Below are 15,990 nucleotides of genomic sequence, written 5' to 3'. Positions count from 1 at the left end.
TCCCTACTTTAATACTTTAATAAGAATAAATAAAAAAAAAATCTTTCAAAAAGATCCTTCCTAAGGGTAGGTGTATAATTACAAGCACTTCTGGATATTGTCACTCGTAATCAAACCAGAGAAAAGAAAGCCAAGTGGAAAGAATTTATGAACAATGTTTCTGTAGTGTACATTACTTAGAAGATGCACCATTAAGTCTTTTTAAAGAGTTCATTTTTAGGGAAAGTTCTAAAGTTGAAATGTCAGGCCAAAGCTTGATGAAGACACTGACTTACTATAATGTAAGCCTTTATTAAAATCACTATATTACTTCAGGAAAAGTAGAATTTGGAATTAATTCCACTAAAACAATGTATCCTTTTAGCAATAAATAGACACAACAGGACAGACTATATTAAACTACACAATTTTTTTAGAAGAAATTTCCATTAAAAAGACAAGGTTTTGTTGGGTAGATGTGATATCTTTTATTAGACCAACTAAATAGTTGGAAAGATTATTCTTTGCAAGCTTTCAGGCACAAGCACCCTTCCTTCAGGCATAGGGAGAGTCTGGTGTTATTTTGTGTGCTCGCCTAGGTAGAATAGAAACCAACAACCCATAAGAAAATGAACTTTCATATTACTAGGCATCATGAGGGAAACACATTTTTTCTTATATTTTAGCTTAGAAAGAAAGAAAAAGAAAGGAGGAAGAGAATAAAAACCCAAACCAGATTTATATCAATTCCATTCCAGTGCAATCGATTCAATTCCATTCCATGAACTGGACAAAGAACTCAACAACATATTGTAGGGAATAATGCAACATTGGGGAAATGATCTAAAGGACCCTCGATAGCAACTTAATCATCTCTAAAATGAGCTAAATTTATTCCGGCTGTAAGATCACTGACTTTGACATACATCAAAACTAAAAAATGTCCCAACAGGTTTATCAATGTTTTCTCCTATTTCTAAAAGAACAGCAAAAACCTGAATGACTATGTTGAAATCGAAATAAACAAATCAAAACGGTATAAAAGTAGTTTTTTACAGTTTTGTAGTGACTTTCAGCCAAGGATCACAAAGCACTTTATAACAAGCCCACAGGCATGTAAGCAGCGTTATCGCTGTTTAACAGACAAGGAAGGTAAAGCTCGGAAAGGTCAAATGTCTTGCTTAAGGATATGCAACTGGACAAGAGAGCTCAAGAACACCGTCTTCCACTCCCTGGCTTTAACAAGAGATGTACTCTCTGTTTTGTCATGCTCTTATTAAGGAAATTGGTTAGCTCTCTGATGTGTACATTTAGGAATCTGCTAAAACAATTCATTACTAGACCCTGATCACTAAGCAGAGACCTATTGCTTTGTTCATGCAGACTTCTCTCAACTGTACTGGCTCTGGGGCATTCCTATACACAACGAACTGAAGGAATGAAACCTTAATGATGTCAATTATAGTTCAGTGACCTTTATTTATTTGTCTACCATGGCACATTCTTTGAAAACATAAAAACTGACTGGATTAAGGTTTTTAACAAAACTAGGTTTTGGCCAAAAATGTAAGACTCTATTCCAAACTGCCAACTGCTCTTTCTTTTGATACTGGTATAAGTTTAGAAGGGGGAAAAACAAACATGCACAAAACAAAAAACGAAAACAGGGTATTTTCCTTTTCACATGTATTAAAACAAACTAAAAGCTTCACTTCTCCCAGGCTGGGACTTGTTTCTACAGCATTATAAACCATGAAAAATATGGAAATGCTGGCAGGCCCTTAGGTACTGCTGAGTATCCAGGTGCTGCTATAATTTATACTATATACATGTTTAAATTTGTGACATAAAAGACACACTTTTCATAATGTGGTAATTTTATAGTTTTATTAGACAGACTTATGGTAGGAAGGAATATTCAGAAATTGCAGCTTAAATGAGAAAGTGTGAATGGTGTTACTTATATAAAATACTACTGCAATAGTTCTTTTATTAATTTTTAATGCACAGCACCCACTGTGACCTCCTTTATTCTTTATTCTGCCAACATGGCAGCCTGGAGAAATTGAAATGGGCTGACAGAAAGTACTACAATCGTAAGATAGTATATCTTTACTTTTTTATTTTTGCATGCCCCCCATTCTGCAAATGACCAAAATGATGATATCTTGTTTGACACACAATAAGAAATAACCTGGACAATAAATAGATATTTTCTTTTCCTTTACTTTCCTTTGCACTGTTCTATAGTAGTCCCCTTAATAATTTTCCACTGTTATGTCACTGTTTAAAGCCAGCAGAAACTTACTATCTTATGTTTGCTATGAATTAAAGTCAGGCTAAAAGGAAAATCATGCCAAATCTTCCTATATTTTTCCAAAATAGCACAGTTCCATGACATAAAGGATTTTTGTTTAAATTGTATCCAAGTACTCTTTTTGACCTAATTCAGCTGCACTTTACTTGAACAGTGGGATACTATTATGTTATGTATGTTTACCACTATTTCTATCACCAAGGAGACTAATCTCCATACCAGTACAGTCAAGAAGCCCTCAGCACTGTCTTTGCAGGGCCAAGTTCATGTTGTCACAGTAACAGAGTGCAGAGGGTCAATAGATTAATATATTATTGCGTACAACCATTAAACTAGAGTAAAAAACTTTTTGCTGCTAGATTTAAAATCAAATTCTAAATCACCAGACTGAAATATAATGCATATATAAAGCATAAATATTACAAGGAAAGAAAATCACAAATAAACACTTATTTACTTAATGTGACGAGTCATTTTTCTCCATGGTGGAAAGAGGACAAAAGAATCTATTCTAAGGCAGTCTGATAGGAAAAAGCAAGGCACAAGATCAGCATATGAAACACATACTGCATCCAGAATGTTTATATTTTCCCCTTACAGTGCCCTTTCATTAGCCTCTGTCTAACATGTGGCCTGACAATTGTGACAGAATGAAAAATTCTAGGAAAACTGTGGGTCACAAGAGAAGAGATTTTCTTCTCTCTCTAGTGACCCTATAGCAGTATTCTGTTGCAGTGTTTTACCATTAAGGAAAGGGCAACACAAGAGTCTTCACACTCAATCTGTTCCATCTGTCATGACTATTAGAAACATTGACCAGCAGTGAGCTTTAAGAACTCAGTGCTACTGCAGACATGATATTCTAGCCCACTACAAGGACCTCCTGATGTTTTCTTAGCCTCTAAGGAAGCATTATGTATTAAAAGGGCAACACCTACCAGACACACCACCATATGTGGTCTTCCTTCCTCCACCAACTGCAGGCCAAGGTGTGCAGTCTGCTTTCAGTCCCATCAGTCCTGACACAGTATTGGTGGCTGTAACACCATCTGCATCACCTGCAAAATGAATGAACATTTTTTTTTTTGCTAAATTACCTGTATAAGAATAACAGAGGAAAACATATATGAAAATGGAACACTTGTTACTTGTTATTTAGGCCCAGATCCTTACCTAGGGCCAAGAAGCCCAATTTGTAAATCATAATGGAGTGTGCAAAAATTATTAAAGCTAGACTTACCAGACTCATACATTAAAGAACTGAAAGCAACATGAATCACTTGCAAGAGTTATAAGGTACTGAAATAGCAGCTAGGGAAACCTGGGGCATAGAGATTCCTAATGTAGATCTTTCTTCTCTTGGATCATGTTCCCTAAGCATAGAATATGCCACACTGGCCCTGCACTGAGGTGATCCTCTCAGAGTTAGCTATGCTGGCTAATGGACTATTTTACAATGGTGGACCTGGACCTTAATTTCAGTTCATATAATGAGTATTAAAGTTACACAAAGAGCAAGACAGAAAAAATATTACCTCATCCTAATTTACTGAATCTATTATCTCTTTGGAAATGTTATTTGCTAGTATGTTGCATTTTGAAACTGAAAAAAAAATGGAAAGAAAAAAAGACAGCACAAAATTCGATCCTATCCCAAAACAGAAACAAAATTGATGGATGTACCCATATAACGGCAAATACAATTTATACATATACAAACATTCTCACATGTAAAGTACAATGGATTGGTGATATGATAGTTTTCCATATATAAATAACTTACAGTTTACCCCATGTTATTTTCCTTGTATGTTTATATACTACAGTATGGCACAAAGCAAAAATTTAGTAGGCCATCTTTTAACAGTGCTATGCTTACTTTAAATACTTTAAGTGACCTGTTTTTACATTAGTTTTGTTACTGTTTACTATTGTTTCTGCAATAAACATGTAAATGTGGATAATTGTGTAACGTTTGCATTTGAGTTTGTTACCTTCTTGTGCAGCCAGGGCAATTTTCACAATATCAGTGACATTTGGGGTCAGCTTGGCAAAGAAAGGAATCTGAACAGCTTGCCTAACCCAGCGACAGATGTTACGCACTAGCTCTGGATCCTGTTCAAATAGGTCAGATAAATAAAGAACATAATTAAAAGTAACATGATCAAAATGCAGGATGGTACAATAGCAAAACTTAATGACAAATGGCTTATGGTCTTCCAAAACTGCACTTTCAAACTCCACTTTTTTTTATTAATTAACTTAGTTCAGGCACTTGAAGTAAATCAAAGACCAATTACAGAAAAAGTTAGATCACACACAAGGAAAGAAAAAAAATTAAGTCAAACCGTGTGTAAAGGCAAAAGATACTGAAACAGATTCACTATGCAGAGGGACATAAATAAACTTTGGGCACAAACTCTAACCCATTTATTTTAAAGATTACCTTTGCATGGGGTGCATCTATACATGCACTTAACTGCACAGTAGACTAATTTGCTGCTGTGTAAAGCATCACAACCTACATGTGTGATGCTATTAGACTGTAGCAAACTAATTTTTGCCACACGATAGAACGGTGCTATCTTACAGCAGCAAAAATAATGGTGTCTAAATACACATGTAAATGCAGACCTGGATATAAATTGCACCCAGTTAGCCTAGACAGCATGGGGCCATACCCCTGCCTGCTGCCTAACCATATGGCTCTGCTCTTTGGGCACTCTCTTACTCTAGTTAGCCGCTCTGTTGCCCAAAGTCGTGACCCGGAGCCCACGGCTGACTCCCTAAGCCTGCTGCCAGGCCAGGTCTGCTCCATCTTGGCTCAAACTGCTGCAGTCCCAGGCACATTTGTAGATGCTGTGCCCAGGAGCTGTTAACACTAGTGCAAATTGCGCCAGAGTTTATCATGCTGCACTAATCAAACGTGTAGATGCATGCATTTATTGCAACCCATTCCATCTAGGATATACGGTACATAATGACTTTAATACAGAATTACATTACGCTCATCATGACCTGATCAAAACAGCATATTAGTGGAGGAGGCGGGGTGTCAAAACAATTTGAGCATTTTGAAATTCTCTTGGGACTTTAGAGAATAGCTAAGGATAGAAAAAAAAAGTTAAATATAAGGTCAAAATAATCTCCTTTAAGGGCAGAAATAGAAGTGCCCAAACACTGGCTTATGATTGTAAATACTTCTAACATAGAAGAGGTTTTAGAGCAGGGATGTCAAACTCATCAGGCCCTGGGAGCCAAATGAGTAGCACAGAGCCAGTCTGTGGCCTGGATGAGTAGTGTGGGGGCAATTCATGGTCCTGTGCACTGGATCCAGCAAGTGGGCTGTCTGGTGCCAGTGCTGGTCTAGTCCTGTGTGTGCTGTATGCAGTGCATGTGCTGGATCTAGTGTGATCTAGTATACTGGCCTGATGCAGGAATGAGCTACATGCAGCATGCCGGGTTCAGCCTGAGACTTGCAGGAAGTACCATGGGCCAGATCCAGCCTGCGGGCTATATCTTTGACACCCCCTATTTATAGCAAGGGTATCCAATTCACCTGCGGCTCTGAGTCAGATCTGGATTATGGGACTTCTCATGGACTGGATCTGTACCATAAGGAGCCTCACAGGCCAAATTCATACTGCAAGGACCCTCATGGGCCAGATTCGGAGCTGGCAACAGGGCAAGCAGTGGCATGTGGGTTAACAAGGCTGACTTTCATCCCCACTGCCAACATGCCCAGCAGAGCTCTGAAGCTCCATCCCCAAATTCTCAGCAAATCTGGGAGCACTGCATGCTGGGCAAAATGGCTCTGTGGGCTGGATCTGTCATGTGAGCTGTTCGTTTAAAACACATGATTTTAAGGGCAATCAGCTAGCCTTTCCATTAAATACAGCTCAGTGGCTACACTAGTCTATGATTCCAGCACATATAATAGTTCTCTTAGTGTACACTTGGATTTTTTCACCATGAAGAGCTATTGATTTGCAGTACCCACTAATGTGATTTGGACATGTTAAAATGTTTTCAGAAAAACTAAAAGTGCTACTGTAAGATACAATGTAAACTTAACCAGTGGACAGCTCTATCACTACCCTGACAATTATTTACACGTATTAATTTTTTATTGCTGTCAGATCATTAAAACTGTCATCAGGAAAGAGGTTTTTCTTATTCGCTATTAATTTCAGTACTCAGATACCTGCATTACTATGCAGCAATAATGAAAATGGGATGTGCTTAAGGTTAGGCAGTTTAAAAATTTCATAGATCACAAAGCTCTCTGTTCAACAAAGCATCTTTTATAGGAAATGTTTCTCTTTGTTTTTTCATTTTAGATTTGTTTACAATTAAGCATGAACATTAAAACAGTATAGACTATGCATCTACTAAGTATATGGTCCATTTTTATGATAAGTAAAATTCAGAGATTTAGCTCTGCAAAATCCAACTAATAAAAATGGTGATCTACTCTGTAGCTGTAACTTTCATGAAATATTTATGGGAACTGCATTGGCATTTTGAAAGCAGTTGTATCGTTTGACTTTCATTTTCCAGTTTTGAATCTCCTTGGGACCCAGTGTGAGAAACCCTCAAGTAGTGATGAATTCTATGTCCTTTAGGTTAATTCTTTCACTTAGGCATTCTGACAGTAAGTTAAAGGATGTTTGCACTATATAACTCATTATGCTATCCTAGTAGTGTTTGTCCTATAAAAATATAATCATATGCCAACATACTTAATTTAAAAAAAAAAAAATGTAATCCATGTTGAACAGGTCACTGGTAAATCAGACTTTGGGAATTGTGAACTCCCCAGTGCTCAGAAGATGTAGAAGTTAAATCTAAAATCTAGTGAAAATACTTTAATATCATTAACTAAGTGGTTGTTAATAATTTTAGTGAATGAAGTGTGGGAAAAAGTAGTGATAAAACACCATATGATCAAACACGTGGAAAAAAGGTGAAAAAAGGAAGAAGACAGAAGAGTTTGGGGAAGGAAGAGAAATAAAGAGATGCATCAGTGATGATCACCCTGATGATAAGCATCATGTTTCACCACTGAGAGATGCTGAATTTTCTAGGAAGGCACATGATAATAAGTACATGAATAACTGTTCCATATAAAAGCAACATTTTCTACTGTGGTGCCTGTGTGCACCAAACTCAATGGTAATTTCAGTGTAGGTTCAGGAGGCATATTGGCTATAACTAAAATGTAATTTGGCTCTTCGTTCAAATTATTACCTGCTCCACATCATGCCAACCTTGTAGCTTATTTAGAAATTGTTTCCATATCTGCTTCATTTGGACCAAGATTTGGTCAGGCCCTGTGTAGTAACATTGAAGTAAAAAATTGTTTTTAGCAAAAAGGGCTGTGAGTTGGGCTCACTTACATTACTTTAAAGTAAATGAATAAGGCCAATGAAAAATTCCTCTTCTGTAGAGTTTCGCCACATGAGTAAGATATATCTGGCAGGGCATGACAGTAATGACAGCTAGAGCTGCCCCAGTACAACTCTAACTTGCACCAGAGTCAAGCAGCTGTAACTGGTCCCTGAGCTCTCCCTCTCCACATCACTGGAGCAAATCAGGCTCTCGTATTTAAAGTTATTTGCTTAATATTTGTAAGACTGTCTGACTTTGATGCTTTAAATACTTCAACTTCTAGGTGTGTCAGCAGTGCAGAGATTACCGTGTTTTCAGGTGATGGACCCAATGAAACATTTTTCAAATTCTCATATAAAAAGTGACTAGTGCCAGAAGTGTGTATCATGGATGTATATGCTTGGGCAAATCGTACAGATGTAATCTGATTGGCTCATTCATTGTATAGGGCTTGCTTGGAAACTTATCCCTTTCCCTTATTCACATGTACACAAGTACTTTCTCAGAAAAATAATTTAAAGTGAAAAAGGAATCTTAGGGTAGTTGGAAGCATACACATTTTCCACCAAGATTTCCTAAAGTCAGTGTGAATACTGTAAAAATATGAATGTAGCTTTTTACAATGAGTTTCCATTCGAGGAAAAAAAACCCCCTAAAATATGAAAATAGTAGTAAACACCAGATTTTGAACATAATGATATAGTCACTGATGTATATTGTAGCTGAGGTGAATTTTGCAAAACAAATTATGATTTGCATGACATTTGGTAATTTTCTACTTATATAAGCACATGCAAATTTGATTTTTCCTTACTAGATGAGTTAAGCAACTTTTATGAGTATGTCCATTAGAATGATACTTGGTTTACATACGACAGGATGTACTGGACAGACAGGTTAAATCCCATATAAGAAAAAAGTGAAATGAAAATGTTCATAGTTTATATGAAACAAATTGTTCCTTCCTGCTCCACATGTATACATCTGAGGGATCAAATATCTGTTAATTTCAATGTGACATCCCAGAATTATTTACTGACTGCTGCTAAAAAACACATTCATTATAAACCCAGTCCAGCCATGCACTCAGGCACCTGAAGTATGGGGTGTGTCACTGCCTTTGATGGGACTACTCATTTGCTTACAGTTACCAGTGTACTTGTGTACTATGCTGTCCTGTGAACTAAATGCATTAGGAGCCAAATCCTCACATCCATGGGTGACCTGAATAATTGAGGCAGACACTGAGGGGATCCTGGGTGTGATGTCCACATGGAAGAATGGCTAACTGATCCATGGTTTCATCAGTCCCAAGCCCTGTCTGGTTTACCATTAACAACTTTTCCATTTCCTTCCTGTCTTGCCTCATTTCCTTTGTACAACTGGATTCCCTTCTTCTGCACTCCCTTGTCCTTTTTGTCTCTTTTTTGCCGATATGGCATTTTCTCTTCCACTTCCATATCACGCCTTACACATCTTAGTACTTAGCACTTCTGTAGTTCTCTATGGTGTGCTTGAACTCACAATCCAAAATGGGCATTGTATAGGACTCCTTACGCATTGGTATCTCTCACAGCATGTCAAAGCTGCACGGCTTCCTTCAAAATCACCTGTGCATCTAAGGCAATGGCATAAAAATGATGTATTTTATCTTCTCTATAGACAAGAGACTTGCTCTCAGTGACAACTCTAGTCACAGGCTTCTCAAACCACCAGTCCCCCTCCAGGTGACATCCCTGCTTATACCTATATGCAGTGCTGTACTTAGGACTTAGTTATATCCATTAAGCAAAGAATAATGTAATTCATGTGCTAACGTCATTTTCTATTATTCTGACACTGAGGACTTAGTGTGTGCTAAGTGTGCGGGCCGGGAGCGGTCCGAGGCTTTTGGGGGTGCGCGGCAGGCTGTGGCCAGCAGCCCTGGCACGTGGGTCAGGGAATTCGGCATGGCAGACTAGAATTAGGCACGGACACGTAGCGGTTGATTAAAGATTATTTTACTTACACCGTAGATGGTCGCGGTGCAGGCAGGAAAAACTTCGCTTAAGTTGCAGTTACAAACGAAAAGAAAACTCGCACGAACAAGACCCATAGAAAACTCAAGCCTCTTAAACCCGGACAGAGCTCTGGATACCACGATGAGAGTCCAAAAGGTGACTCTCTCCATGAAAGCGCGCAGGGAAGGGTACATCGAGGGATCAGGCAGTGACGGGGAGAGGCTAGAGGTTGATCAGGCCCCTGTATCCTCCTCTAAGGCACACGTGGGGTTTGTTAAGCTCCACAGCACGCTTAGAGTTCTCCATGAGATGGATGTGGAGTCCTCCTAAATGAGGTCCTCCCCGGAGATCTCCAACTTGGGCGGAAACCGCTCAAGCCTCTTATACAGCTAGCAAGCCAATCGCTAGCCGCCACGTGGGAATAATTTAGAAACAGCCAATAGTGGGGAACAAATTTACATGCGGATGGCGGGAACTCCTTTGCACTGGGGTTTTCTCTATGCAACTGAGAATTGCACTGTGCAAAGAAAGCTTCTCGTGGCGGGAAATAATTCTGCAGTGCTGAAGCACACGCACAATCATACCCTTTGGGTCATGACACTAAGTTTGAAATTTGAAAATGAGGACACTTTGAGCTATTAAAGGGTCAAAATCAGAAGGATGTTTAGTTAGTTAGTTGATCAGTCGCATAGTTTTGTATAGAAAGAATGAAATATACTTCTTCAATTTCACATCATTCAAAGGCAGCTTGCTGTACTTTATACAACATTTCCACAAAAGATATCAAATTCAGTTTAAAAGGACAATTATTGAGAGTTAAATTATTTTAAAAAAGCATTTAATTATAAAAAATCCAATTCTAAATTAATTCACTGCTCTTATGTCTGGTTTTATTTATTGACTAAAAAGTTTACTGTCATTTGAAAAACAGTTGAAGAACAAGATATGTGAAAACTGATCAGCAAAGTATTTGAACAGTAGCTTAATGCTAAGCTATTATGTGAACAGTATAATCCATTTCCATATAGCAAACTCTGGATTTCAAAGAGACTAAGATATGTGCTTCAAGTCAGGCACATGTTAAAGTACGTTGCTGATTCAGGGCCTTTATGCAGAGCTAGTAAAAGCTGACCCAAATGTACAAAATCTACCTACTGATTCTTAGCAGACTGAGCTAGAATTTATGAAACATTCAAAGAATGAGAATGTAGCTGGTAGAGAGAATATATCTTGGGGCACTCAAACTAATTTAAAAAACAATCTTTAGGCTACAAATATTTGCGTAACGCTACAAATATTTGTGTAACTAGTAATGTAACACACCTTTCTCCTGTATCTCAAATCCAACTTCACAAAAGTGCCTGAAACCTGTTTTGTTGACAAAACAGTTAACAAAGTTTGTGCAGCACAGAAATATGTTTTAAACTGCTTGATATGCAAAATATAAATAGCTGTAAAAACAGATGGGTATTTACATTTGCAAAATCAACAGTGCAAACCACTTAAAATATTGCTATTTTAATCTAGATAAAGGATTTTAATGTTTTTGGTTCAGTCAATCACATTGCTATATGTTGCTGTCCTATACTATAAATCATTAGTTTTGTCTAGGTTTACTTATTAATGATTGCTCAGTACAATTACTATTTTAAAACTGTAGCATAGTTATATTCTGTGTGGATTAAGCTAAGGGAATAAGTGGGCTAAATCTTGAGAAATATGTGGGGGATTTAATGCAGCACAAGATCTCTTCTGAAATGAGAAGTACATGAGTAGATCTGCTGTATTCATGTCCTTAATCAAATGCTGCTTGTGTATTCCAAAGGCACAGGATATTTTAACGTTACAGAGGTTGTCTTTTATTTCCCTTAAGCAGTGCTACTGAATTCATTTTTTCTGAATATTCATTCTAGCCTCAGGGTGGAGGGCAATTTTAATCCTGAACTACTCACTGCCAATGGGTGGCTATTCCAGAGAAAAACAACTCTGCAATCTTTTTTCTGGGAGGGAAAAATTACATGGGAATCTCAAAAGAGGTAGTATGTAGGCCTCTTTCCTCAGAAGCCAAGCAGGAAGTTTTCTACAAATTCTATCTGGACACATTACCGACATGATGCCCATCTCCTAATGGCTTCAACCTCGGTTCCTGCACACTTTGAGAGGGCTCCAGGAAGAGGGTTCAAGATGCCCTAGAGACAGTAGATCATCATTCTCTATTTCACATGATAAAAAATTAACCACAAAGATAAAGTTAGTCCTGCCTCTGGGAAGACAATCCTTTGAGGTCCTTTCCAGTCCCATATTTTAGGATTCTCCTTGGGGAATCTGGCTTGCAGTTCTGGGATATTAGTTTTACAACTACCTACTTGTCAAGGTATGTATATGGCCATCATTACCATAGTATCTGAGCACTATGGACTTTATCCATAACAGTCTTGTGAGGTGGGGATGTATGATTATTATCTTTGCTTTACAGTTGTGGAGAGGAGTCCCCTGTGGTTTAGTGGTATAATCCTTGTCTACCACACAGAAAACCTGGGTCTGATTCCCAGACACTTATACAACTACAGCCATGGAGGCACCACACATCTGGACTCAGTCTGGTATTTGGATTCTGTCTCAATGGCCTAAAGGGAGGATGGAACGTCTGGGCAGCCTCCACTCCTCCAAACAAAAATTCCTGCCCAGGCATATGCATTGAAGGGCTGGGTGGCCCTCATGCATACATCATGATCCAGGAAAACTGATGGTTGCCACCACAGTTGGGAAACAGAGGCTCAGAGAGATTAAGGCCCAGATCTTCAAAGCTATTTCAAATAACCTATTAAATGATTTCCCAGGAAGGAAGTGTCTGACTGGACTCTCACTCCAAATCATTCACATTTTAGACCAGTGCCCTTAAATCACAACAAAATTTTCAGCAAAGGAAATGTTTTCATAGTGCTAGCTTTTCAGGGTATTTCAGTAACAGAGATAAGATAGACTTAAAAAATATCTTCTGCCATTCTCCTGGTGTGGAGTGTACAAACATTCAGGCTTTTTTCCCCCAGAGCAAAAATAGCCACCGTGGGAGAAAAATAACCCTAGAATAACCAAGGTTATGTAGCTCCCAGGAGACTGAATGTCTGTACACTTCCACTAATTGCTAGATGCTTCAGAGATGATGACAATCCTTGTAGGCCAATCTGTCTGAGAGAAGCTTACTCCCTAACTCTTTCCTACACCAACTTCTGATGGCCCAATGAATCCCCTTTCTTCCCTTTAAGGTTTTAGCATCCTTGTGATCCTAGGCTCTGCCTGGGAAGAATAAACTTCACTGGCATAGGGAGAGCCAGACTGAGGCTGTCTCCATTTAATAGATCTGTTATTTTCTTACCCTTGGTATCCTCTATGATAGCACTTAATCTTTACCAATGTTTCATTTCCAGCTGGTTTACCCTTTATGGCCAACTTTGATTTAACTAGGCAGCCATGCAAAATAACATCAGAAAGGTAAGTGTGCCCATCTGGCCTCGAACATCTTGCTCCATGCCTCTTTGGTTCGGGTGCTCACCGGAATCCGACCTGCCATCGCAGGTGGTCTTTCAAGGAGGTCTTTACACACGATGCAGATCACCCCTTTCTCACCTGGTACGACTTTGAATTTTCTTCAGTGAGGGGGGCTCAGTTCTGCGCGGTTATCCTCGCTGGCCACTTGTTCCTTTGGCGGTCTTCCGCGAGGCTCCACCTCCCCTCTACCTCACCCTATACCCAGCCTGGCAGGTCTCTGTCGATCCTGCGGCCGATCTTGTGCACCACGAGTGTCTTTCAATCCATAAGCTTGCAGCTCCTTAATCTGTTCTCCTCGCTTCCCTCCACCTCAACCCCTTCCGGAACAGGGAAACACAAAATGCAAAAGAAAAATGCAAGAAAACCACCACCAACACCGTGCACTCTGCGTGTGCCCAAGATACACCCTGTGCTCCTATCTGGTCGCTAGGATTCCTTTCTTGTTCACCTAGCCTCTCCAGCTTGGTCCCACAACCCTGGCTATCGTTGCCCTCTCACTGGGCCTTTACAATGTCGTCGCCCTCTCTCTGGGCCTTTTGGTATCGTTGCCCTCTCTCCGGGCATTCACAGTCTCATCGCCCTCCCTCTGGGCTTTCACAATAATGCTGCTCCCCTTCCCTGGGGCTCCTCAGTGATACTGCCCTCTCTCTGGGCCTTCACAATAATGCTGCCCTCTCTCTGGGCCTTCACAATATTGCCCCTCTCTCTGGGGCATCTCCTCAGGTCCCCTGGGTTCCTCCACCATCCCACCTGCTTGGAAGCTGTAGGGAAGGCCAGTGCCTCCCCCTTCTCTGCAGAGGCTGCTAGGCCTGGGGTTTCTCCAGCTTCTTTCTTCTTCACCCGCCTTTCCCCGCAGCGGAGCTCCTGCCCCGAGTGCAGGTTCATCTTTACTGCTGCCGATGGCTTCTCCCTCGCCGCGTGAGGCGTTGGATCCGCCTCTGTTGGGGATCGCTGTCTCTCGTTCCACTCTGTACTTCTGGCTGACTGCCCCGGCTGGGATTCCGCCCAGCGTCCGATCCCCCGCTTTCCTGTGGGCCATCCTTTTTATCCATGCCTGCCTGCAATTGCTGCTGATGTCACCAGCTGGCCGCAGCTGAATGAAAGCGCGGCTAATGGCCCACGTGGGTTCTTCCCGGTGTTCCTGCTTTGCCTCAGGTCTTGCTGCAAGTAAGTGTTCTTTTTTCACTTTTGCTTTTTCTGTTTCTCCCCCATTTTCTGGACCCAGGGTTCCCCCCTTGGGCTTTGGGGTCTCCCCCATTTGTCTCTCCCTGTGACAGTAAGTCAAACTGCATATGGTATTTATTAAAAATAGGATATATAAATCTCTCAAAGATACATAATGTGTATTAAACTGCAGTGCAGTTAGTTTTGGGAGAAATAAATAGCTTGTATGGTGAAAAACTGAGAAACTAAGGGCACTTTTACATGTGCTCTGGAGGTGGGGAGGTGACATTTAATTCAAATGTCTCCAAAAGCCACTCTAATTAAAATGCCATCACATTTCATGTATCAGCACCCCCACACTTAAAAATGGTGATGGGGGTGTGCACCCATCTAGTTTGATATAGGCGCTCTCTAGCAGCCTTGGAGCACATGCCCAGTCCAGGCCTTGGGGTATGTCCCCGAGACTTTGGTGTTGGTCTGCGTTCAACCCTGAGGGAGACCCCAACACCTTCCTGCCATGACTTGATCTTCTGTTCAGTAGTGGGACTCTCTCTCATGCAAACTCGTGGACCAGACGCTGCCCCTTGCGGGTGTTCTTGGGGCTCCACCTCCCCTACACCCCAGCCATATGCCAGTCTTCAGGATGACCAGGTGATGGGTCGCCGACATGTCTCTTTGATGCTTGCTCCTGCTCTTGTTCCCTCTTGCCCATCCCGCAGTGTCTTTCTTCGACCCAGGTATCTACGGGGTATGGGAGCGGCCATCTCAACCTCTGCTTTGGCCCTATCTCTGAGCTGTCAGGTTCATCGAGGCGGCCTCTACTCTTCTTCTTGACCCTCCAGGTCAATTGGGGATGCTTCCCCAGTTTGGTCTCTGGGTGCCCTATGAGGCACCAATATCAACCAATAAAAGAAAGAAAAAAAAGGAGGAAAGAAAGAAACAGCAGGGGTTCAGGCCACAGCCCACCCCACTCATGGGTCCAGTGTCTCTGGTCATCAGGATCCCTCAATGTTGTCTTCCTTTATTTAGCTGTCTTATTGAGCTGGGCATTTACCCTTTTAAGAGGGTCAGGACTCTTCTGGTGGGCCCCTATCTGGGCTTCCACAACTCCCCTTCTCTAACGGTCCTGCAGTCCGGGGAACAGCTTCTTCCCCTGTCCCTGTGTCAAGGGGCTCGTTACGTAGCCCCCAAGAGTCTTTGCTCCTCCAGCCCCACCCTTGGTTTCTGGGTAGAAGCTGTTACTTCCTTTTCGCTTCCTATAGGAGGGTCAGGACTCTTCTGGTGGGCCCCTATCTGGGCTTCCACAACTCCCCTTCTCTAACGGTCCTGCAGTCCGGGGAACAGCTTCTTCCCCTGTCCCTGTGTCAAGGGGCTCGTTACGTAGCCCCCAAGAGTCTTTGCTCCTCCAGCCCCACCCTTGGTTTCTGGGTAGAAGCTGTTACTTCCTTTTCGCTTCCTATAGAGAGGGGTGTCCCAACCAGAGGTCCACACACCCACATCCTCGCCTGCCAGGACTTGATGTTTATGGGAGTGGAATTCTGTACCTGGGTGTGTAGTTCCAGTCAGTTGTTGACCACCGTCCTATGTCCA

At 41.0% G+C, this 15,990-nt stretch overlaps 1 protein-coding gene across 1 annotated transcript in view; it reads right to left on the bottom strand.

Moving 5' to 3' along the window:
- DPYD (dihydropyrimidine dehydrogenase) overlaps positions 1-15,990 on the bottom strand; it is a 646,991-nt gene that overhangs the window by 129,257 nt on the left and 501,744 nt on the right. Inside the window, exons 17-18 of the mRNA XM_025193285.1 lie at positions 4,291-4,411; positions 3,235-3,354 (exon numbers count right to left, since the gene is read on the bottom strand). Coding sequence (XP_025049070.1) covers positions 3,235-3,354; positions 4,291-4,411 — 241 coding nt within the window. The remainder of the gene's footprint in view (positions 1-3,234; positions 3,355-4,290; positions 4,412-15,990) is intronic.

The sequence above is a fragment of the Alligator sinensis genome, unplaced genomic scaffold (assembly GCF_000455745.1).
Source record: "Alligator sinensis unplaced genomic scaffold, ASM45574v1 scaffold647_2, whole genome shotgun sequence".
Classification (NCBI taxonomy): Eukaryota; Metazoa; Chordata; order Crocodylia; family Alligatoridae; genus Alligator; species Alligator sinensis.
Note: the sequence above shows the minus strand (reverse complement) of the source record. Positions and strands in the feature narration are given on the sequence as shown.